This window comes from Charadrius vociferus, unplaced genomic scaffold (assembly GCF_000708025.1).
Source record: "Charadrius vociferus isolate BGI_N301 unplaced genomic scaffold, ASM70802v2 scaffold43, whole genome shotgun sequence".
NCBI classification, from domain to species: Eukaryota; Metazoa; Chordata; class Aves; order Charadriiformes; family Charadriidae; genus Charadrius; species Charadrius vociferus.
Window position 1 is genome coordinate 4,991,336 of NW_009648043.1, and position 24,313 is coordinate 5,015,648.

Consider the following 24,313-nt stretch of genomic DNA (forward strand, 5'->3'; position numbering starts at 1 on the left):
AACTCCTGAGTAAGTGCATCTGGAGTTCCAGAGAGGTGAAAGTTTGACTCCAAATAGGGAATGTACAAAAGCTTTCAAATGTACAGAGCCTCTAATAGAGAACAGAATGAGAGGGGAAGGCAGAGAAAGAATTATTGATGTGTTGTCTTAATCTTTTTAATATCAGGCTGGCTTTCATCTAGCTAAATTCTGATTTTTATTTTTAAATTCAAATTCTTAACCTTAGGTTAGGAAGAAATTAGTATAATTAGTTAATTTCTCTGGTAGATTTACTTAAATAATCTCTCCATTTACTTCTTAAACCGATGCCAGATACTTCCCCCAGTAACCAGGTTTCTCTTCTTGGTGCTTGTCAGTGTAGTACGTTCTCACTTTGGATATTCTTGCACGTAGGTACCATTAGTTTTTATTTTTATTATCTTGCCTCAGGAGCATTAATGTATGTACACACGCAAGTGTCCTCTCCACATGCTGAGCACTCAGTCATAAAAGGGCAGCAGAGACTTGTAGAACAGAGCCTTGTTCTTAACTGCCTTTCTGAAGTAGGAGGCTTCTTGACTAATGTTTTATGGACCGCTTGTAGTGCATGGGTGGGAACTCTTTTAGTCCTCTCTGAAGCTGTCTTTTTCCTTCACAAGCTTTTAGCTCCTGATGCCCTTCCTAATGCACTTCATAAGCTTCAAGCTGGATACGTAATATGGAGAGGGTTTGTTTGTTTGCTTGTTTGTTTGTTTTATCTTTGGTCACAGCTTTGGGGTTTTCTGCCTGGGAGACAATGGCATATCTGAAGTGCTCAGCTTGCATTGCATTTGAGTCTCAGCAGAGATCATTCTTGTTTCCAGGAATACTTACTGAAGGGGGCTGTGTTTTTTGGACACAGGCAGCTGGTGAAGTTGATCCAGTTTGGATCAGTAGGCATCTCCGTTTTCAAAAAAGGAGAAATCTGCCACTCTCCAGTCAGGTCATCTGTACTTCGGAACAGGAGTCCGTATTTTCTAGTCAGCAGCGGGAACCACAGAAAAACAGATCTAGTATCTTTGGGCCACAAATTAATCTTTTCTATACCCAGCAAAAATTACAGGAAGTGTTTAAAATGTTTTGCTTTGTTTTCCACTATCTTTTTCTCTTGAACTCCTTCTTCTGATGAAAATTGTAATGGATTCCCATGTTTTGGCCCAAGGCCACTTAACACTTCTATGAATACCTCCTGCTTTTGCCAGCTTCCCATCCTGTGCCAAATGACTTGCAGTCAGTCCTCCACTCTACTTTGCTGTCTCTGAGTTGTTGAATAAAACTCTAATTATGTTCCAAAAGTTGAGTTTGGATTTTTTTTTTTTTGGCAGTACAACAACAGTGGTTTCTTAAACTGAATATTCTAGGAAGAGAAAGCACAGTATTTGGCCCAAAAGCTTTTTTTTTTTTAATCCTCTCCCCTCAGTCCTGATACCTTTTGCTGAGGCACCCTTGCAGAGGTTCTCCACCTCTATGCCTAAAACTAACCTGCTGTGAGCTAGGAAGCAACTGTCTGTCTTTAGAAGGCTTGCTCCGTGAAGGTTGTTTCTCAAGGGGTTTTGGTCACCTTCCTCTGAACGTTTGATGACCTTGACAAGTTCTTTATTCCTTCCTGAAGATCAGCTGACTGATATGAGTCTGACTTGCCTTGCACACTTAATATTGTAGATTTTTTTTTTTTTTTTTTTTTTTTAAATATTGCTGCGACAAGGTCAACACTTGGACCTTGCCTCTGTGGAGGCACCTTCTCCTTTCCCCTTATGTTTGTGTCTGGAAAAAAATATAGTAAGTTAGAAGTTTTTCTGGGACTTGCTGAAAAGTGAGATGTCTGTCAAATTCTTATTACAAAACTCTTGGGAGTTCCTGTTAGATTTCAGATACTCCAGATCTGAAAGGGAGGGATGTACAGCCTTCCTTATAGAGCCATGTTTTTTGGTGTGGTGAGATGACAAACTGCTTGCCCATATGGGTATTGCTGTTTCAGAGTGTGTGTAGGTACACAAATAGTGTAACGTGTAGTGGGGGTTTTAAAGGACAGTGGCCGGGTAGGTAAATGTTATTTTTGGTGGGTTGCAGGGTAGGTAAATGTGGTGGATAGGAATTAATAGAGAGGGAAATCTCCTTTAAAGGTGAATTTACTATGATAGGCTGAGAGTACTGAGGTGTGAAATGTTTACATTTTAAATCATCAAGCCAGATACTTCATGGTCTGTGAAACGGTTTGCCATTGTGCATAGAATATCAGATTAGTACTAAGGAGATTCTAGTTCTGTTCCATATTATTCAGTTACCTGTTGGATAACATAGGTAAAGTGTCTTGCCCCTCTGTGTCCTATTTTGCTTGCATAAAACAAAAAATAATTGTATTTTAGGTTCTGTGGGAGAACAATACTGTATAAAAGTGCTAATTGTATTTCAAATAAAAATGGAAGAACAGTCTCATTCAGCGGAAATCAGAATGCAGAACTCATAAAAAAGCTTGCTTTGATAGGTTGTACCAAAACAGCTGCTTTTTGAATATTTCATCTTACTTTGTATTTAAAACATCTGAAACCAACTCAGTAGCTATTTCCTTATGCTCCTACTTGGTTTGCTCACTTGAAATTGGTGCTTATTATTTAAGATTGGGTTTTTATTGTTCTGTAATGCTTTGTTCCAACTGCACAAGTAGGCTTTAAGGATATTAGTAGATTCTTAAGTTTGAGTTCAGGGTCATTGAAAGCTTCTCTAGAAACTAAAATTTAGAAAGAATTTTTCTGTAATACCTATGAATAAATAACTCTTTTTTCTTTTTCAACAGAAAAAAGACGAGACCCACCAAATGGTAAGCTTTTTACATGAATCACTGCATTTTATTTTTTCCTACTGCTGTCATTTACTGTTTATGTATAGCTTTGTTTTGGACTTGTTCAGGATAGTCATGTGGTGACAAAAGCAGTAAACTCTTATTCTGGAGGCTAGTATATTTGTTTTCTTTCTGTTGTTTGTATTTGTTTAGTTGTAGCTTGAAAGACTTGTGGCTTAGCTGGCATTTGTAAAGAATGTTTTCAGAGGAGCACGTTTTATTGCAAATAGGACAGAGGCCCTTCAGCTTAAACTGAGAAGAAAACTCCGTTCCTTACATTTGCTTCTTGGTCTTCAGAATACGCATATATATAGGATCACTATACAGAAATGAATGCTGAAATTAAATGTTACCCTGTGTGTCTAAAGGCAGGCATAATGATGACAGATTTCATAAAACTTTCATAACATTTCGATTTCAGTTTATCTGGCTAACTGTGTAACATAGCTTTTTGCTCACGTGTCATACGTTTGCCAATATTAAACTTTTTTTTTGCGTGAAGAATTATTTGAATCTACTTGCCTCTCGGCAATACATCTCGCTGGCATGAAGATAGAGGTTCCTCAGGACATCCTCTCATTAAATTGATGGAATGAGTCAAAACTATGTATCAATTTGATCCAAAAACTTTATACCATCTATTCTAAAATCAAGTGAAAAATGCACATCAATGAAGATAAAGTTTAAAGTCTTCGTTCTGAATTCACACTGAAGTTAAAAAGTGATTTCTGCTGTGATATTTCTGTTGGTGATCCAGATCATAGGTCATATCACTGTTTCTGTTACATTGCTGCTTGAGCAAGGGTATAGTCAGCTGATCGTCTGAGGTCCCCATATGGCCCGAGGAGGTAGCCTCAAATTTGTACTAACCAAAGCATCCAGGCGTCTCAGTAGGTCAGCAGAATAGGTAATTCTTAACTAATCCTGAATTATGAGAATTACTGATATCTTTTATATCCAAATAACCACCCCTCACCCCGCGTGGAATACTTCTCAAAAAAATTGCTTTCTTTTTCGTAAACATTAAGTTTTGAGGAAGTTCAGGCAATCATCAGTTTGTACCAGGCATTTTTAGTATCAATTCCTTCAACTGGGACTTGGTTGTTTAGTTTTGAAACAATCATAGTAATACTGTCCATGATTGTCTTACCAGCTTTTCTGAGCTTTCTGAAGGTTTTAGCTGTTCTGCCTCTTGAGTGACATTTGCTTCTGTTCACCTAAACGGTGCATCCCTGATAGCAGTATCTGCAGAGCAGGCGGGAAGGAAGACAGCAGTCGTGACTGTGTAGTGCCAACTACCACTAAAAAATCTAGCTTTTGTCTCTACTGTAAATGCTACCAACAATAACGCAAACAATTTGTTTGTCCAGTTTGCTATCTGTGATTGGAATAAGATTTAAGAAAACTAAACCTGTAAAATCTAAGCCTGCAAAAACTTTCGTGCTTAAAATAGTCTCCATAATTCATCCTGTAAGACCTCAGGCAACATTTTTTTCAGAATAATACTCACAGACTAAACCTGCATTCATTGGTCCTGTGCCTTTATCCTGAATATTATATGGAAGACATAGGTTTATGCCAACGTTTCAGGATTATAATCTCTAGTCAGAGCTTTGAGCTTCTCTGCTTTCTGGTATACTGTTTCCCTGGGACATCCACGTACTCTTTCACAACCTGTCTGTTTTCCTTTTCTGATTCTGTCAAATTCTATAATGCCGAGCTTCTCTGCTGGCAAAGAGTTCAGTGTGGTCATGCCCTCTGTACTCACTGGTGAGACATGGGTCAGGGTGTGGGTTATAGTCTCAGATGGTTATACTGTATACAGACTCTGCATTTCATTTGGAATTCAGACTAGAGCAGATATATACTATCAGCATGTAACTGGGAAAAAGGAAAGCCTGTTGTAGGATCAGCTATTTTTGGTTTTACTTTCCGTATGCAGTGAAAATCTATTGGGGGAAAAGAAATGGAACACCTGCTTCTTTGTACTGGGTAGCAATGCATAATTACCTGTAAAACTGAAAAACAAGAACAGTCACATTTCTGTACTCACATGATCCATGCTTGAAATACTGTGGGGAATTTTGTTTTAGTGGGGCTTGTTTGTCTGGATTTTCTGCATGCGTTGAAGCTGCATGGAAAAAGCACTCTGTCTTTTCATATGATGTTTTCAATGGTACGGATTTAAGACTTTTTTTGTAGAACTGCAGGATTAAAATCAAATTGGCATTAACAGTTATGTAAAATGTATTAGTCTGTAATTTCCTGGGATTTATGTTCTACTCATTTGTAATAGCTAGGTCTCTTCATGCAAATGAAGAAGAGTTACTGTGGTTGAACTGACCTTTTAGTGAAGTTCTGGATGAAATAAGGATTTGTCAGAGAATTAGGTTTTGAGGGAATCTTTAAGACCCACGTGGCAGAATTTTGTTTCAGATGTTAACTAGAACAGTTTGCATTTATTGTAGGACTGTCTGTAGTCTGGGACAGATGCCTAGAGAGGTTCTAAATAAAATACAGAGAATTGGATAGAATTAACATTTCAGAATGTTCTGTACTACATTTACTGGAGCACCTTCTGAAGATGTCACAGATACTGGTAACAGTGGATGCTTAAGGCCACTGTACTGTCAGGTACTTCCTAACGATGAGCTCTATATGCCTCTCTCATCTTCGTTTATTGAGCTGTCTACACCTGATGGGGAAGGTGCATGTCTCATGATGGGAAAAATCTTGCTGGATATAAATATGGCAGTTCTAGAAGAGTACAGTTCTTTCCATTCTTTTATACCTCGTGGACTTCTAAGGTCTAAACCTGATGGTAAGAAAAAATTTCATCTTTAAGAGTTCACTATGATCTCTGGTATGAATGTTACTAGTATCAAGCCTATCAGTCCTTAATTTCAGCTCAACTGAAGAAAATTCCGGTTTGCAAATGGCTGCTGCTTTACATGGTTAAAACCTTGTATGGTTACTTTAGGCTATTACGTGCAAAAAGGTGTAATTTCAAAGACTGTTAGGAATTGTGCGAAGAATGTCAGTAACTTGCAAGAAGTGCTAAGGTGTATGTTTCTCTTCGAACCTCAGCATAGCTTTTGAAACTACGAATATCACTGTAATGGTGAGAAAATATAGGAGGTGATTGAGGTGGTAATGAACTTCTACAGTGTGTTTGGTTTTGGTTTTGAATCTGATGAAATTAAAACTGTAACTTTCAATTAATCCTGAAGATTTACTGACCTCCACTTGTTAAGTTTTGGGTTTATAATATTTGTCAGTTAGTGAATTATGCTAACTTCAAGTGTAACAGTACAAATTGTTTTGCCTGGTTATATGTGGTCAATTTGGGGTTTTTTTGCTATTCTCAAAGGACAGTTGCCTAGATCATAGCATTTCTAGATAAAGGCATTTCTGCTTACCAGAAAACACTTAAAAATTTCTTCATGTGGTTTCAGTGCAGTTTTAAATCTTGTCCTTTAAGACTCCTACAGGAACGTAGGAGTTGTTATATGGTTTTAGATTAGTTCTGTCTAGGCTGGTGTCGTGTTTCTGTTTTTGTTTTTTTGTTCTGGCCACTACTAGGTGCTTCCCACTGAGGTGTTAAACTCCAAACATCAGCTATGTTATCTATTGTATTGTCTCCTTCTCCTTTCTGATTTGGACGTTAGTCTGTGAAATCTAAGGCTTGTTGCTCCTTTCAGAATGCGTAGGGGAACTTCGAATTATCCATAGAAAATGCAGTTATGAAAAAATAATGTCAATAAGGTTCATATTTATCAGTCTAACTCGACATCTTTATCATTTGCCCCGCAAGACTGCATGCATGAGTCTTATTTTAATTGATTTGCTAACCACTAGGTAGCAATGCACCGCAGAGTGGAGGATGCTTGCCAAACTGGTCTTAAATTGACCGCTTAGTTTCAGTTTTGGGAGAATGAGATCACTTGCCTTTTTTGCAGGTTTCTTTAAAAATACATGTATGTGTCTGTGTGTAAATATATTTATATGGAAAATGCCTAAACTGCCTCTTAGTATTTAAATACTACTATCACTTAACTTATGTCAAGGGTTATCTTGTATCAGAACTAAAAAAAATGAGTTGGAAACTGCTAGGTATACTTATTTGCTAGTATTACACAAGTAATATAATACTAAAATGCTAAAACTGGCGGGAGTATAGTTCAGATGCATTTTAAATTATGAGAGTAGTAATTCAGAATTGTTTATAATGAAGAACAAGGTTTGAGAACATGATTCATAACGTGAGTGTTTAATTTCTATTTCTACTGCTGTTTTCACTGTCACTGCTCTTCAGGGTGTGTTTCTTATGTGCAAGCTATTTGTTGAAAAACACAGTAAAAATCCTGTATTTTACCTTCACAGGCCCAAATCTACCAATGGCAACTGTTGATATCAAAAACCCAGAAATTACAACTAACAGATTTTATACTCCACAAGTCAACAATATTTCATATACCAAAGAAAAGAAGAAAGGAAAAACTAAAAAGAGAAGATTGACAAAGGCAGATATCGGAACACCATCTAATTTCCAGTAAGGACTCTTTTGAGGTTGGGTTTTATTTTTGGTGGGGTTTTTTCTTCTTTTGTTTTTGGTTTTGGTTTGGTTTGGTTTTTTGTGGTGGTGTTTTTATTTTCTTTTTTTTTTCTGTCAATTGCACTTGCAAATGCTCAAGACTTAAATGTGTAACTGTTGTGTCTAATCTGAACTACAGTGAATGCTGGCTGGAATGCTCTGGGGTTTAAAAGCAAGTTAGTTTATAGACAGGTGAGAGGTTTACTGCAACTGTAAACAAAAAGTAACTTGCTATCCTAAAATAGTTTAAAAAGCAATTTAGCAGCATAAAAATGTCTTATTGAAGTGGTCAGCTCAGTGCAGATCTATATTTAGCCTCAATTGTCAACTGTTTAACACTGTTATTCTTACAGCTGTGCCTGCCTTAGCTGTGCTTCGTCATACAAAATACACATGCGGGTCTTGACTTGTCATAACAGCAGAAATGACATAGGCCATATTTTTGGCTCTGGCTTTCTGTTTACAAACTTACTTATTCCTGGTATATAGGCTAGTACCCCGATCTTGGGATGAAAGTACAGCATGCTTTTATATACCTCTTGGGAATGGCTTGTTTTTTTCTAATATTGTTTCTTATGTATCTTGAATCTTTTAGAATAGTTATGATGTATCATTTTAAGCTTCATTTTCATGAGTCTTGGGTTTGGTCAATTTACTGAATTAACTCTTGTTTTCCTGAACTATAATTTGGTATTTTAATCTTCTGCCATTTGAAAGAAGTGTCCTTTATTTGCTAAAGCAACAGGAATTTAACAAGCTTGAGTTAATGACTGGAAAGATGAGTTTCTGTGAAGTATTAGCAAACCAGTGTGGGGTTTACATGCCAAGTAAATGTCTTGTTCTTTCGAACAGTTATCTTGCATCGCTTCTGCTGACGTGCCCTCCCAGAATAAAGCTCCATAAAAGTAATGCTGGTATTACCAGTTACAGTAAAGTTGCTGCACAGTGTTTTGAGAGAGTGCTCTGTAGAATGGGATAGTGGACAGAAAGAAAAAAGAGATTGGCTAAAATTGCTTAGACAGTTCAGACATCAACCACGTTCTTTCGGATCTGCGTATCAGTGAAGTGCTGCATCTGTTAATGTTACTTAAACTGAAATATGCAGAAAAAGAGGAAGACTGAAAGAAAGAAAACTTAATAGTGATTGGTAGCTGGTCACCATTGTAGCTCTACTGATGCAGACTTCAGGATATGCAGACAAAATTGCAAATATTAATTTGCATTAGTGTGTTTTATCTCTGGTCAGAATTTGTGGAAGGGCTTGTGCAGCAGTGCAGATATAAAATTCATTTGAGATTTTGTGTATAATGTCCATTTGGTTCTGACCATTGTAAAACACTATATGCACTCATAAATATTAAGAGACCTAGAGAAGCTGAGAATAAGAGGATGAAATATTTAATGATGTTCAAAGAAAAGAGATGTTCCCCTATCACTAAATGTAACATTAAATTGTAAGTGGTGAACCTTTGCAAAAGGAGATTGGATGTCTATTTTGTTCAGCTTAAGGTCTAGTTAAGTTTTCTGTAGAGTGCAGCTAAGTGCCATCTTACCATGTAAGATACTTTAATTGCCGGCTTTGTACAAACGTATGGGAATTGGTGCTTAGTATTGTTAGGCAAATATGCCAGTAGGATAACTTGTATGTAACTTGAGCTGTAATACTGGTGAAGACCAACACTGTCACTGTTTATGATGGATCAAAGTCACACCACAGACCATAACCTAAAGGGGGCAAAATGACTTCTTTTTGACTTAAGACAAAAAGTGGGAGTAAAGGAAGCTTTACTGTTCTGTTCTCAAGTGAGGACTGAGATGTAAGAATTGCTTAGTGTCTTAAAAGCCTGGAGGTAGAAGCTGGTAGTAATTTCTAGTTATTTTGGTGTCCTGTTATTTTAGTTAACAAAGTCCTATTTATGCTGATTAAATGGACTTTTCTGCTTTTTTTAGACACATTGGACATGTTGGTTGGGATCCAAACACAGGTTTTGATGTAAGTAATTTATAAATTATTCAAGACACTGAATAATTAAAAGCTTTAGAGGCTTTTTAATGTAAATGGTGCAGATTGGCGTTAAATAAACTTGACTGTACATCGAAATAGTTATACATTGTGATTTTATAATATGATTCAAACAGATGTTGGAGTAGAAGGGAATAAGAGAGATCTGGGATTGAGGGGAAAGCATGTAAAACTTAAGTTTTTCTGCAAGGTACTTACTGAAATAGTCCTTTCAGACTGAAAAGTCATCCAAGAGACATGTCCTTGGCTTTGCTGTTCTTTTTAACTACATGGTTTGTGGGTTTTTTCCAAATTCAAATGATATTTTAAAAAATTCTTCTGTTTCAAGCTACTTAAAAGTAACATATCTGACTTGCAGGTGAACAACTTAGACCCAGAACTGAAAAACCTGTTTGATATGTGTGGAATTTCAGAGGCTCAACTAAAAGACAAAGAAACTTCAAAGGTCATATATGATTTCATTGAAAAAACAGGAGGTGTGGAAGCTGTTAAAAATGAACTGCGCAGACAAGGTGGGATTCTTTTTATTTCCATGTAAAAATTAGGGTGTTTTTTGCCTTAAGGATTAGAGCAGAAGCTGTTAATGATGAGCAATTTTTGATTCTCTTCCCTGGACTTCATGTCACCGCAGTTGCATTGGATTTCATAGCGTTTCTGTATACCATACGTTATGTGAAAATGTTCTTGCATTGACCCATGAGAGTTCCCTAACAAATAAGGCTCTTACCTATTCGTTTAAGTAATTTCCAGTAACACTTAGTTTGACTGTAAAGCTATGCAGTATATTGCATATAGATTTGTCAGACTGTGTATGTTGCATATTTATTTTATAATCTCAATCTTATAAATAAATTAAAATCTTAGCAATATTTCTCATGTCGGTTATAGAAGTAGCCTGTGTCTGACAGGTGTATGTGTGGTGCCCATTTACCCTGGCAGTGCTGTGTAATGAACCTTGCAACATCTAAAGGCCTGCAAATTTTATATGAATACTTAAAAAAGATTTTTTTTTTCCTAATTTAAAGTAAAAAATACTAGTATCGAGTAAGCTGCTGCTGCAAGGAAATTCTCAAATAAGCCATTTCCTGCCTAACCTTTAAATGTGATCTCAGCTGATGCATTATCTAGTAGAACATAGCAAGTCAGTCTGAAAATTACACTGCCAAAGTCAAGCTTTCAAAAAATTGCTTAGACAGTTCAGACATCAACCACGTTCTTTCGGATCTGCGTATCAGTGAAGTGCTGCATCTGTTACTTAATGTTACTTAAACTGAAATGTGCAGAAAAAGAGGAAGACTGAAAGAAAGAAAACTTAATAGTGATTGGTAGCTGGTCACCATTGTAGCTCTACTGATGCAGACTTCAGGATATGCAGACAAAATTGCAAATATTAATTTGCATTAGTGTGTTTTATCTCTGGTCAGAATTTGTGGAAGGGCTTGTGCAGCAGTGCAGATATAAAATTCATTTGAGATTTTGTGTATAATGTCCATTTGGTTCTGACCATTGTAAAACACTATATGCACTCATAAATATTAAGAGACCTAGAGAAGCTGAGAATAAGAGGATGAAATATTTAATGATGTTCAAAGAAAAGAGATGTTCCCCTATCACTAAATGTAACATTAAATTGTAAGTGGTGAACCTTTGCAAAAGGAGATTGGATGTCTATTTTGTTCAGCTTAAGGTCTAGTTAAGTTTTCTGTAGAGTGCAGCTAAGTGCCATCTTACCATGTAAGATACTTTAATTGCCGGCTTTGTACAAACGTATGGGAATTGGTGCTTAGTATTGTTAGGCAAATATGCCAGTAGGATAACTTGTATGTAACTTGAGCTGTAATACTGGTGAAGACCAACACTGTCACTGTTTATGATGGATCAAAGTCACACCACAGACCATAACCTAAAGGGGGCAAAATGACTTCTTTTTGACTTAAGACAAAAAGTGGGAGTAAAGGAAGCTTTACTGTTCTGTTCTCAAGTGAGGACTGAGATGTAAGAATTGCTTAGTGTCTTAAAAGCCTGGAGGTAGAAGCTGGTAGTAATTTCTAGTTATTTTGGTGTCCTGTTATTTTAGTTAACAAAGTCCTATTTATGCTGATTAAATGGACTTTTCTGCTTTTTTTAGACACATTGGACATGTTGGTTGGGATCCAAACACAGGTTTTGATGTAAGTAATTTATAAATTATTCAAGACACTGAATAATTAAAAGCTTTAGAGGCTTTTTAATGTAAATGGTGCAGATTGGCGTTAAATAAACTTGACTGTACATCGAAATAGTTATACATTGTGATTTTATAATATGATTCAAACAGATGTTGGAGTAGAAGGGAATAAGAGAGATCTGGGATTGAGGGGAAAGCATGTAAAACTTAAGTTTTTCTGCAAGGTACTTACTGAAATAGTCCTTTCAGACTGAAAAGTCATCCAAGAGACATGTCCTTGGCTTTGCTGTTCTTTTTAACTACATGGTTTGTGGTTTTTTTCCAAATTCAAATGATATTTTAAAAAATTCTTCTGTTTCAAGCTACTTAAAAGTAACATATCTGACTTGCAGGTGAACAACTTAGACCCAGAACTGAAAAACCTGTTTGATATGTGTGGAATTTCAGAGGCTCAACTAAAAGACAAAGAAACTTCAAAGGTCATATATGATTTCATTGAAAAAACAGGAGGTGTGGAAGCTGTTAAAAATGAACTGCGCAGACAAGGTGGGATTCTTTTTATTTCCATGTAAAAATTAGGGTGTTTTTTGCCTTAAGGATTAGAGCAGAAGCTGTTAATGATGAGCAATTTTTGATTCTCTTCCCTGGACTTCATGTCACCGCAGTTGCATTGGATTTCATAGCGTTTCTGTATACCATACGTTATGTGAAAATGTTCTTGCATTGACCCATGAGAGTTCCCTAACAAATAAGGCTCTTACCTATTCGTTTAAGTAATTTCCAGTAACACTTAGTTTGACTGTAAAGCTATGCAGTATATTGCATATAGATTTGTCAGACTGTGTATGTTGCATATTTATTTTATAATCTCAATCTTATAAATAAATTAAAATCTTAGCAATATTTCTCATGTCAGTTATAGAAGTAGCCTGTGTCTGACAGGTGTATGTGTGGTGCCCATTTACCCTGGCAGTGCTGTGTAATGAACCTTGCAACATCTAAAGGCCTGCAAATTTTATATGAATACTTAAAAAAGATTTTTTTTTTCCTAATTTAAAGTAAAAAATACTAGTATCGAGTAAGCTGCTGCTGCAAGGAAATTCTCAAATAAGCCATTTCCTGCCTAACCTTTAAATGTGATCTCAGCTGATGCATTATCTAGTAGAACATAGCAAGTCAGTCTGAAAATTACACTGCCAAAGTCAAGCTTTCAAAAATTTGCCTAGAACACTTCTCAAGAGAAATAGGATATAAGTGCCATTTAAATTATAGCAGTTTGAAACTAGCGAGTAAATTGTTCGAGTGACTGAAGAGATATGGATTCAGGGTGCAGTGACTTGTTACATTTATTCCTTAGGTCCCCCGCGGTGGAGCGGTATGTATTTGAGCTGGCATCTAAGCATATGCTTCAAAGTATTTATGCTGCTGTGTGATTTCTTTCCTAGATGAGAAACCTTAGTCCACATCTGTTTGACTGCAATACTAAAAATTATAGTCAAACTTCTTAGTTAAATTGCAACCAAAATTTCAGTTATGATTTTTCTTCTCAGTAAGAAATCTGTCAGTTTCTTAACTCTGTTTAAATGTTTACAGAGTTGTTGATCCCAGACTCCTGACCATAAAATGGGATTGAGAAGACTTGCCTTGGAGTCTTATGACTAGCTTAAAATACTTTAAAAATGGCTGTTTTTCTATTATGTATGTGTTAACTTCAAGTTACGGCTACTTGCATGTATGCAATTGAAAGAAAAGCTGCCTCACCTTTAACGTGCATGATAATAATCTACCTCTGTGCTTTTTGATAGAGGTAGATAAAATATTCCAGTATTTCAGTGGGTTTATCTGCAATTATGTTATTTGATGTGTAGGCTTGACTGCTGTTTGAAGTGTTCTTTCTCAACTGAAACACATTTTTCTGTGTTTTATTGCAAGAATTTCTGTGCTTATGTATTCACGCTGCTAGGATGTTGACTTGAGTTGCAGATACTTTCTTGTTTTTCCTGCCCTTTCCCTAGTTTTTTGGTACTATTAGGTTTTTTTTAGTGACAATAGCATTAATAGAAGATTTTATGTACTTTTTTTTTGTTAATAGCCATCTACAGATTAATGTGCATTTACAAAAGACTAAATTATTTTCTTGCTTTGCTTGTACCATCTGTTGGGGGGGAAGGGAGAGAGGATGAGGTAATGGTGCTCCCTCCTTGCTCCTCCTCCCTCATTTCACTCCAGCTGAGTGCAGACAAGCCTTATAAAAACTCCTGAACTCTATTTCTGTAGATTGGATGTGGCATATCTCTCTATATATGATGCAAGTAAAACTTTTCTCCACAGGAAAACTTAAGCCTTGTATTCAAAATCCACAGATAGTACGTACTCCGGGGCATGACCATGTTACATATCTTTTCAGTAATACAGAACTGTCTGTAGTGCTTGCTAAGTTATATTTGAAAATACTGGCCTCCAGTGGCCAAAAAGGAAACTATGGTTATGTCAGCTGAAATGTGGTGGGATTTTTTTTAAAAAATCAAGAACGTTGGCAATATGTCTCTTGCAAAATATATGAAGTCTGAGCGGAGATTCTCCTGTTGTTATTCTTTTGAAGGGATAGAAAAAAACTGAGCAGTTTGTGGAACTTAAGGACATAACACATAATTTTAGGAGGGACGTGTTTCTCTAAGAGGAGCAGGGAAGGAGGCACTGAGGTACTAGTGTCTCCTACTTCCTCAAAATTCATGTTTTAGGGATGTCCCTCTCTATTCCAGTGCAGACGGCCTACTTCATCAGTATGTAACAGCAAGGACCTTTTTGAGTCTAATAACCTTTTTGTTACCAAAGCATATGAAAGAAAATGTGAATTTTCTTAGTTGTATGACCGCATCTAGATTATTAAGTAGTTACATGCAACAACCACACAACCTAAAGTACCATAAGCCATTAGATGCTTAATGGAAGAGGAAATGAAATGGTGCTACTTAAAATGCTATTAGCAGAGCAAGTACACTTCAAGGCCACTTCATATAGGAATGATCCTGTGCATTGACATAGCCCTGAAGTTGTTTCCTTTCTACAGGTCCTTCCATAAAGATATTGTAGGAACTAATTTTCAGTAAATGGGACTAAGAATCAGTTTATGCTGCATCGTAATGCATTAATAGGTTTTTTTGGTTTGTTTCTGGAAGATGATGCTTAAAAAATATTTGCATCTATAATTCCCTAATAAAATAACGGATAGATTCCACAAAGTAGAAATTCTGTATTTCACTTTAAGTGTATTTTCTAAAACCTCTTTCTCTTGCCTTCTGTCCTAGCTCAACAAATTTTAGAGGACTCTCTTGAAATTTTTCTGCATTTTGTCATGAGAAATTGAAACACTAACTTAGATACGCTTGGTTTGTGAAGAAAATTACTACCATAAGACTGAACCAAAATTAACGACGAAGCTTGTTTTGTGACTTTAATTAGTCTTTTTATTTATTGCACTTGCTTCCTGCAGTGTTGATTCTTTTACAAAATACACGACAGACATGGGGGCTATATTCAGCTTTGTTTGCATTCATATAAGCATAGCCTGTATTCATCTATATTCAACTTAATCCAGAACTGGTAAAACTTGCACAGGCACAGAGATCCTTGCAAAAGGCAAGGCAAGGCCTTTCTTCTTTTTCTGCTAGTCTCCAGAAGACTTATGAGTATTGAGTAGCATGTAATTGTAAATTGTCTTGTTTCGTTTCAGCCCCACCTCCACCGCCACCATGCAGAGGAGGACCCCCTCCACCTCCACCACCACCTCCCCATAGCTCGGGCCCTCCTCCTCCCCCTGCTAGGGGCCGAGGGGCACCACCTCCACCTCCTTCAAGAGCTCCCACAGCAGCACCTCCACCCCCACCTCCATCTAGACCAGGTGCCACAGTGCCCCCACCTCCTCCAAACAGGATGTATCCTCCACCACCACCAGTGCATTCATCATCTGCACCATCCGGCCCTCCACCACCACCACCGCCACCAGCAAGTGGGTCATCTGTTCCTCCACCACCTCCTCCTCCTCCGCCCCCTCCTGGTCCTCCTCCACCACCGGGCCTTCCTTCAGAGATTGATCACCAGCTTCCAGTTCCTGCAGCAAACAAAGCAGCACTCTTGGATCAAATCAGAGAAGGAGCTCAGTTAAAGAAAGTAGAACAAAACAGTCGACCAGTGTCCTGCTCAGGAAGAGATGCACTGTTAGACCAGATACGACAGGGTATACAGCTGAAATCCGTGAGTAAAAGCTGTTTCTCATCCTTGTCCGCTTGGGACTTGCAAATGGCTGCAGTACTGCAATATGAGCAGTAACTTGTGGCTCTGTTTTGAGATGGATCATAACTTCTAGAGTTTTTGAAGTGATGTTTTAAATGGTAGTACTGAGAAAATGCTTAGAATGCATATTCGCTATAGAGGAGTGTTAGTGCATGAAATTATCCTTGTTTCAAACTCATTACTCAATTTTCAGTAAAGCTTTAAGCATAAATCGTACAATGATGATACCACAGTACTGCGGCTGTAAGGAGCTTTTGGAAGAACAATGAAAGATTGCTGGTCGCCTGAATACTTCAGTAAAATTATCTAAACAACTGCAGGGGATGAGTTCAGCAGTAATGGTAGCGGAAGGCAAATGTTAGATTGATTGATTCCATCTTAAAATGGGCCTGTGCTCTGCAAATGTTGAGCCTTGTAAGAAGGTGGCTGCCTGTGTCTGGAAAAGTGCTGTCCTTGAGGGATGCCTCTGCTGTTCCTGTTGCAGCTCAGGCTACTACTATTACTATTACTATTTCTTCTTGATGTCACTGAATATCTTCAAAATAATTTTGCCTTTAGGTACTTTTTTTTTTTTTTTGGCTGCTCTTCTGCACTTGCGTCTTCTGACGTAAAAAGTGTGAGGGCATGTTAATATTTATTTGCTATTAGCATCAAAGTCTATTACTTTCAGAAGGGATTATCAACCCAAAGCAGACCTGGTTAATAAACCCAAACAATAAAAAATATTTTGTGGTATAAACGATACCACAACGATAAAATAAATAGTGATTATGCAGCTACACAAGTCATGTCCGTACAATCATATTAAGGAGCTTTCCTTTAGCTGAGCTCTCACTTCATGATAGTCAGAGCTGAAATATTTAAGATCAAGTATTGACCAACTACAGTTGTGTTGTATGACAAAAGAGAAGAAGTTGATTTATTTTTTTTATAAATAAAAGCTTAGCTTGAGCTAAAGAAACAAACTGCCGTTTCATTTTTCCTTCTGGTTGAAAATAAACTCATTAATCTAATAAGGAAGTTTGTCTCAAAATACACAGGTTCTGTTTGCTAATGGCGTCTTTCTAATGTATCCTTCTTTCCAAGGTATCTGATGGTCAGGAGAGTGCACCACCTACACCTGCACCCACCTCAGGAATTGTGGGTGCATTAATGGAAGTTATGCAGAAAAGGAGCAAAGCCATTCATTCTTCAGGTGAGTCTGATGGAATTTTTCTGACCTCACAGTGTCAGGTTTTCAAGAGTTAACACTTCCATCCAACATGAAATATTGTTGGAAAAAAGCATGGACTTCAGCATACAGTCCAATACAGAATGCTTCTGGCAGACCCCTAGTGATGGATTGAATGGTTACTTTGTGCTACTTCAAATTACTGGTGTATAGTAGTTTGCGGCAAGACGGAATTAAAAATGGCTAATCAAGGTTAATATCCTTCCAAAGATTGGGGAATTTTTTTACGACTGACTTATTTTTATCTTCTAGGTGTCTGATGAAATAAGTTGTCAAAATATTTTAGAAGGAATGTTTTTAATACTTTTTGTTTCTAGAAGCCAAAGCTCTTGCAGATGCATGCTCTTAAAACTGTGGCTTCCAGTGTGCTTTGGATGCCACCTGCTGGATAATAATCAGATAACCAGTCCCATACTAGTACTCAATGAGCTCTTCACACTTCAGTACGTATGAGAAATAAGACTGGAAGAGGACTTGCATTTCTCAAATACCAGCTTGTAATAAATGCAGTTCAGTAGCTGCAGTGCAGCTCTTTGTTTACATGCCTTCTGTTTAGGCTTTGATGTATTTTTCTTCCAGAGCTTGTCTCATACCAAAACTGCACTTGCAGACTGCAAACCTTTTGATGAAAGGCGGTATAGTTTGTTGATTTGCTGCCATATGTAGTAATCTCCAGTTATGGTATTTTATATAAATTAAATTTATATATTGAGAAAAGAAGACTTAGGGGAGACCTTATCACCATGTTCCAGTAGTTAAAGGGTGGCTACAAAGATGATGGAGACTCCCTTTTTAGAAGGAGTCACATGGAAAAGACAGGGGTAATGGGTACCAGTTACTCCTGGGAGATTCTGACTGGACACAAGAGGAAAGTTTTTCACAATGAGAACAATCAGCCATTGGAATAATCTCCCCAGGGAAGTGGTGGATTCCCATCATCAGACACTTTTTAAGATTCAGCTGGACAGGGTGCTGGGCCATCTTGCCTAGACCGTGGTTTTGCCCAGAAAGGTTGGACCAGATGATCCTCGAGACCCCTTCCAACCTGGTAGTCTATGAATAATACCAGAACGGTGCTAAATACAGTGTTTACCTAGGGAAGGAAATGCTCGTGCCTAACAAATAAGTAGCTTGATTTTAACAGGCTACAATTTTTAAATTATGATACATATTAAAAATAGTGGAAGGCTCAATAAAGTTAACAACAAACATTGTTGAAGTTGATGCGCATTACACAGCTTAGACTATTCCAGTAACCACAATGGACTTTAGCTCACAAAAATTTTTTATTTGCTTGTGCAATAAACAGAAATCCTGTTATGTAGTCAACCTGGGGAAGCAGGTCTTACATTTCAGAAATTAATCTGTCCTTGAAGTTTAAAAACCAATCTAGTAAAATCTGGCCGCTCTTCTATTCTCTAAGTAAGAGTAATAAGTAGTAAGTGTTAAATAAGAACTCCTGATTCTTTTTTTCTACCTGGGGAAAAGAGTGAGAAAGGAGACAAACTAGATACTGGCTGAAAGTTAAATCTGTCTAAACTGAATGTCATGTCTAGAAATCTTAAAATAGAGTATTACCAAATGTATTGTTGTGACCTCCTTGAACCGATTGTTCTGTTTTCAGAAAGTTGTGCTAAAAATCAGTAACGCTTTTGTCATCTTAATTCAGTGCATGCAAGTGACTTGCTTTTTTTGTCTTGCAGATGAAGATGAGGATGAAGATGATGAAGAAGACTTTGAGGATGATGACGAATGGGATGATTGATCATATATTATTATATATATATATTTTTTAAGGTGAATGATATACTAAACACTACTTTCTGTCTATGGATTCTGTAAAATTATCATGTAAATGTTCTACCAATTTGCTGTATATTTTTGTTGCCTTTTGCTTTTTTATTAATCTGTGCAATACCTCATTTAATCTGTAAAGGTTTGTCATAATCCTCTACAAAGCTACTCCCTGTTAATGTGTGCAAGTTTACACCTGGATGATCATGTACATGTGAATACTTTCCATTCCATCAATAAGGGAGTCTAAATGTAATATGTGAGACTGACAAAAACCTTAATGTAATTTAGTTATAATGCAAGAAGGAAAACACTATTTTCATACCCTACTTTTTCTGTATCTAAATTTTCTTATTAAAACCTAGTATAGCACTATGTTCTTTAAGTGATGCAGCTCTTAGTTTATTTAGCCCCTTCATTGCAAATGCAATGCTACATGAATGTTAAGGCTGGTTTATACTATTGCATGGTTTCAAATACATCACAACATTGCAGTTCAAATCTTAGCAGTATGCTTTACATAAAATCAGTACAGAAATGCACAGCTAGTTGTGAAGATTACCTTGTCCTAACTGTAGCGATACTGACTGCTATTGAACAGCAGTAGTAATTAAATCCTTCGATTAGGGAACACTCTATCTGAAGTTAAACAGGGTAGCTTTACATTGTAATAGTGGTAAAGGCATCTTTGATGCAGACAAGTTCAGTCTATTTCTTTTTTTTTTTTCCTTCCCAGCTCTTACTTTCAGAATGAAGAAGTGTAAATTACTAGGGGCTATACTGAAGGCTGGCAATTGCTACAGTTTGATTTATTTTTAAAATCAATTTTATGTGGTTTTCAGGCTGAAGGGCTGCGTTTAATGCTTGCTTCAATAATGTTTAATTACTTTTTAAAATTTGTAGGACATTGGTGTACTAATAAAGTAAATATAAGTGGTATTACTTTGCAGTCTTCGCGTTATGGTACACAACAAATGCTGAAACACCAATCCTACATCCATAAAGTTGGAAAGCCATTAACTCAGAATATACACTTTGAATAAATACTGAACTTTATGGCAATATTCTGTCTTCATATGTTGGCTTTAAGACCAAGGATTGTGATGAAGATCAAGAATCCAATTCATAAGAATAGTATTGGAATAAGTGGATGGAAAATGGGATTCTCATTTCACAGCTTGCACATCTATATAAGTTGTACTTTGTAGTGCAGTAAACATTGGCATATCTGCCTATTACAAAATACTAATCTATGCTACGTGGGTATTTCATATCTGCAGCATTAATTACTGTACTTACTGTAACTTTCAGGTAGAAAATCTTCTTAAAAACCACGTTATCTGACACAGAATGTTTAGTTAAGTCAGTCACATTTGGAGTGTAGTTAATGCATAGTGTCCTGGGTCTTTGACTGTAGTCAAGCTATCGAACTAAATTTAAGTTATCAGAATTGTATTGACTGAAACCCAGTGTTGACCTGATCTTGACAGGCTGGACCTGCATGATACGGCTTGGATTTCTAACCCAGTTATAACCTAGTCTTTAGCGAATTAATTTAGTCGTATGAGAAGAAAGGCAAGTTGCTGAAAAGTAGTGGGAGAGGTAAGGTTGTAGTTAAATTATTCAGAGGATGCTAACTTCCTTCCAAGAGTAATTTAAGCACATAACTTGAGGAAAAAAAAAATGTCCAAGTGGTCTCACTTTCTTGCGGTAACTTTTGTATTGCCCTGTGCTGCTAGAAACGCTTCCTACGAGCTTCGCTGCTGTAACGGCTTGAGCGTTGGATCAAGTGCAAGTGCAGCCTGGGGTAGCTAATGGCAGTGGAGTTAAGAACTTGTGTATAAAGAAGATATTTGTATGGCTTTCATAGAACTTCTGGCACTGCTCCCTTGTTTTTTATTGCATATAGGGTGTTTTAAAATTAAGCAGATGAGGCCTAGAGGTTTTCCTAACATGCTACTTACTAGATATGTTTAGCTGTTATGTTCCCCGAATTGGAATTTCTGTAATATAGTTAATAATTGAGCATCACTGTTCATTAATTAAACTTCTATTCCAGGTTTTGGGAGCTCTGAAGTTACCTTATTGAATAAAACTTTGATTTGTAGATACCGGCCAAAGAAAGCTTTTGGTTTTTCTATTTCTTTTTCTTCATACAAAAAGTACACTCGCATTCTGTGGTGTCCGGGTTAATATTTACTTTAAAGTAGTGGTTTGTACATGATAAATTTCAGGCATAACGACTGCAATGGCAGTTAAGTTAGACATAACTGCATGCTTCAGCACTCCGCCACTTGCAGTATGAGCAGAAGATCGCGTTTCATGATACTGGTGCATTGTTGCTAAACATTGTAATGAAGGCCTCTCTTATATATTCTGGTTAAATGACTGTCCAGATAGCCTTAGCAATTAACAAACTAGCATGAGGCTTTTGTATCTCAACACTCTATGTGCATAGACAATATCAGCTAGCCACTTGTACGTATGAAATCCGTAAGAACTTCTCAATCATTCAGTTTTCCATTTATCGAACTGAAATTTTTAGTATGTGAATTTTTGAAATGTACAGTGAATAGGATGTTGCACTGGTGGCAATTCATCATGGAGCATAATAAAATTAATTTGACCCAACTAGCGTAAAACTGTGTGGTTTTTAAGCGCTAATTGTGGCACAGCTTTGAAAATAGATCTGCGTATTGATTACACGCTTTCAAAGTAACTTTGGTCGCCCAGCCAAGCTCACAGAGCAGGTGGTAGCTGCTGCCAAATCGCAGTAGTTTTCATGTCTCTGGAAAGTTGGATTGCGCTAGTGGATAAACACAATGAGTAAGAATGTGACACCCTGTCCTGCTGGCACATCTCACGGCTGCTCAGCAGCTTCTCTGCAAACAGCTACTGCTGCAGGCGAGTGCAATAATCCAGCCACAGTTCAAGGTCAAACAAACATGGCTTCATTAATAAACATTCTAGAAGGAGCACTAAATAGTTAACGCTTGCCGATGAACGCTCTAACTTAGGAGGTTTTTACAGATGTGAATCTTTGTCTTGCATGTTGTAGGGTTTGAGCTCAGGACGCTTCAGCAGTCTGCTTTCCCCCTCTAAAGCAACTGAAGAGTCCAGTGCTTCAAATTTTTATCTGGTGTATATTTTCTTTTGAAGTTTAGTACTTCTGGGATTTTTTAGGCTTTAAGTGTGAGACAAAATTGGAATTGTTACTTACAGGGTGTGCTGAGCTATATAGTCGTTTCCTCTCCACTTAGTAAACAGAAGCTTAAAACATGGTTTTGAAAGGAGGCTTTTCTTTCAATTTTTTTTATTTGACAATGGTTACTTTCCCAAGTGAGATGTATGTAAAGAGGAAAAAGGAGGAGAGATCCTTTTGGTTTTGTTTAAGACTGTTCCCAATCCATCGCAACAGTCTTTATCTAATCATTAGAGGAATTCCTGGTCTAATTAAAGTTCCCGAAGCTTAAGTACAGTGATAAGCAGCTTTATTTATAGAAAAGTGAAAATGGTTTAGGGAAGCTTAGAAGATACTAAACCTCTGTCTCTCAAAGGACCAGTGTCCTTTGACAGGAAGGGCTCCCGTTGCTATGTAGTTGTTTACTGCCCGGAGTTTTCTTGTGAGTGAGAAGAAGGGAAGGGTAGGGTAGGATGAACTAGAACTTGAGCTGTGGAGGTTTAATATCCATGTTTAAGCCTGACACTTCTCCCTAAGGCAGTGTTCCAAAGTTTGAGGATGTTTATACAGTTGTGGAAAAGACTTTTTTTCTTTTTAATCACCAGACTGCTATGGCACATCTGTTATTTTGAGCTTGAAAAATCCCACTAGTTGTTTGAAATCACAGATTTGAAATTAATGCTGATACATGCTAAGAAGTAGAATTATTGCATCAATATTGAAACATAAATAATGAGTTGTTTTCTGACAAGTTTTATTTCATGCTGAATTTCACAGTATTTGTGGAGTAACCTGCTAAAATGAGCAAGAATAGTAATTTATCTGGTATTTAAATTTTTCTCTTAACATAGTTTTGGGTAATACCTGCAGGGCTTACCCATCTATAAACAGCTTAATACACACCTGAAATTGTGAAGCTTGATATTTTATATTGTGGGTTTTATCTATTACTACTGACAAGGCCTTTTTGTTAGTGCTCTAAAAGAGTTTTTGGAGACTTTTTGGAGTGAAATTCTTGAGCCATTACTTCATGTGTGTGTTTTTTCCCTCCCTGAAGCTTAATCATCTTTTCTGAATTTTGTTACTCGAGCAGTATGAATTTTAAAGTTGTTACTTGAGGATTAGGTGAGGGGGTGTAAGGTTTTCTGAGGAAAAAACTTCAGAGAAGTTTTAAAAAACACAACAAGTTTGAAAACACCCATAACCCGTATTATATTTTTGTATGTGGCAGCTGGGGGACACAATACGATCAGGAGTTTAAAGCTTAAGAAATATGATAATGCTTGTATCATGTATCAGGCACAAAGTATTTGCCTAAATGACATCGGCAGGCATGCAAAATCGGGAATCAGCTCTTCTGGATGTTGATGCCAAAACCCAGGCAACTGCTGGGGCCCTTTGTTGGTAGATGGGGCTTTCCTATGGGCTCAGGATACAAGAACACAGACTGACAGGCTGTTGAGAAACTGGCTTTTTTTTTTTTACTAAATGCTACTATAGAATTTTTCCGTTTAGAATAGTCTTTTGGACCAAAACAGTGCAGATTTCATCATCAAGGGAAGAAATGATCCTCAGCATATAGTCCTTTGTCAGGGTTATGCCTGCTCAACTGTCAGCAGAGAATCTCCTTTTATTTTTAAACTCAAAATGAAATGGAAAAAGCGGTCTAGTCCCAGCTAAAATAAAACATTTTTTCTGTGATTAGTCTCCTGAGGTTAATGTGGGTAAGCGTGAAAGGCAAGTTGCTAAAGCAGAAATCTGGTAGGGAGTAGCATTCTCTTTGAAGGTCCTACATCAAGAATTAAATTTTCACCAGTAGTAGCTTTAGTTACCTAATCCATAGAGCATATATTGCGCCCGGGGAAGTGGTGGAATCACCATCCCTGGAGGTATTTAAAAGATGGGTATACGTGATGCTTAGGGACATGGTTTAGTGGTGGTTTTGGCAGTATTAGGTTGATGGTTGGACTTGATGATCTTCAAGGTCCCTTCCAACCTAGACAGTTCTGTGATTCTATGAAAATTGACCTGCTGTGCCCAAGACAGGTAAGAGGAAGAGAGTTTTGGAGGGCAAGCGAGCCCCTCTGCGGTCAGTTGTGTTAAACAGTGCTCAGGCCTGTGGTTTATATTTTTGACTAAGGTAATTGTCGGTTACCTAGTATTAAAACTAATA

General features: G+C 37.2%; 1 protein-coding gene across 1 annotated transcript in view; it reads left to right on the forward strand.

The window, feature by feature from the left end:
- The window catches only part of WASL (Wiskott-Aldrich syndrome-like), a 23,665-nt gene extending 4,333 nt beyond the window's left edge, over positions 1–19,332 (forward strand). Inside the window, exons 4-11 of the mRNA XM_009883661.1 lie at positions 2,813–2,836; positions 7,241–7,409; positions 9,402–9,444; positions 9,833–9,986; positions 12,999–13,016; positions 15,375–15,895; positions 17,021–17,129; positions 18,869–19,332. Coding sequence (XP_009881963.1) covers positions 2,813–2,836; positions 7,241–7,409; positions 9,402–9,444; positions 9,833–9,986; positions 12,999–13,016; positions 15,375–15,895; positions 17,021–17,129; positions 18,869–18,930 — 1,100 coding nt within the window. The 3' untranslated portion in view covers positions 18,931–19,332. The remainder of the gene's footprint in view (positions 1–2,812; positions 2,837–7,240; positions 7,410–9,401; positions 9,445–9,832; positions 9,987–12,998; positions 13,017–15,374; positions 15,896–17,020; positions 17,130–18,868) is intronic.
- Positions 19,333–24,313: the final 4,981 nt, after the last annotated feature.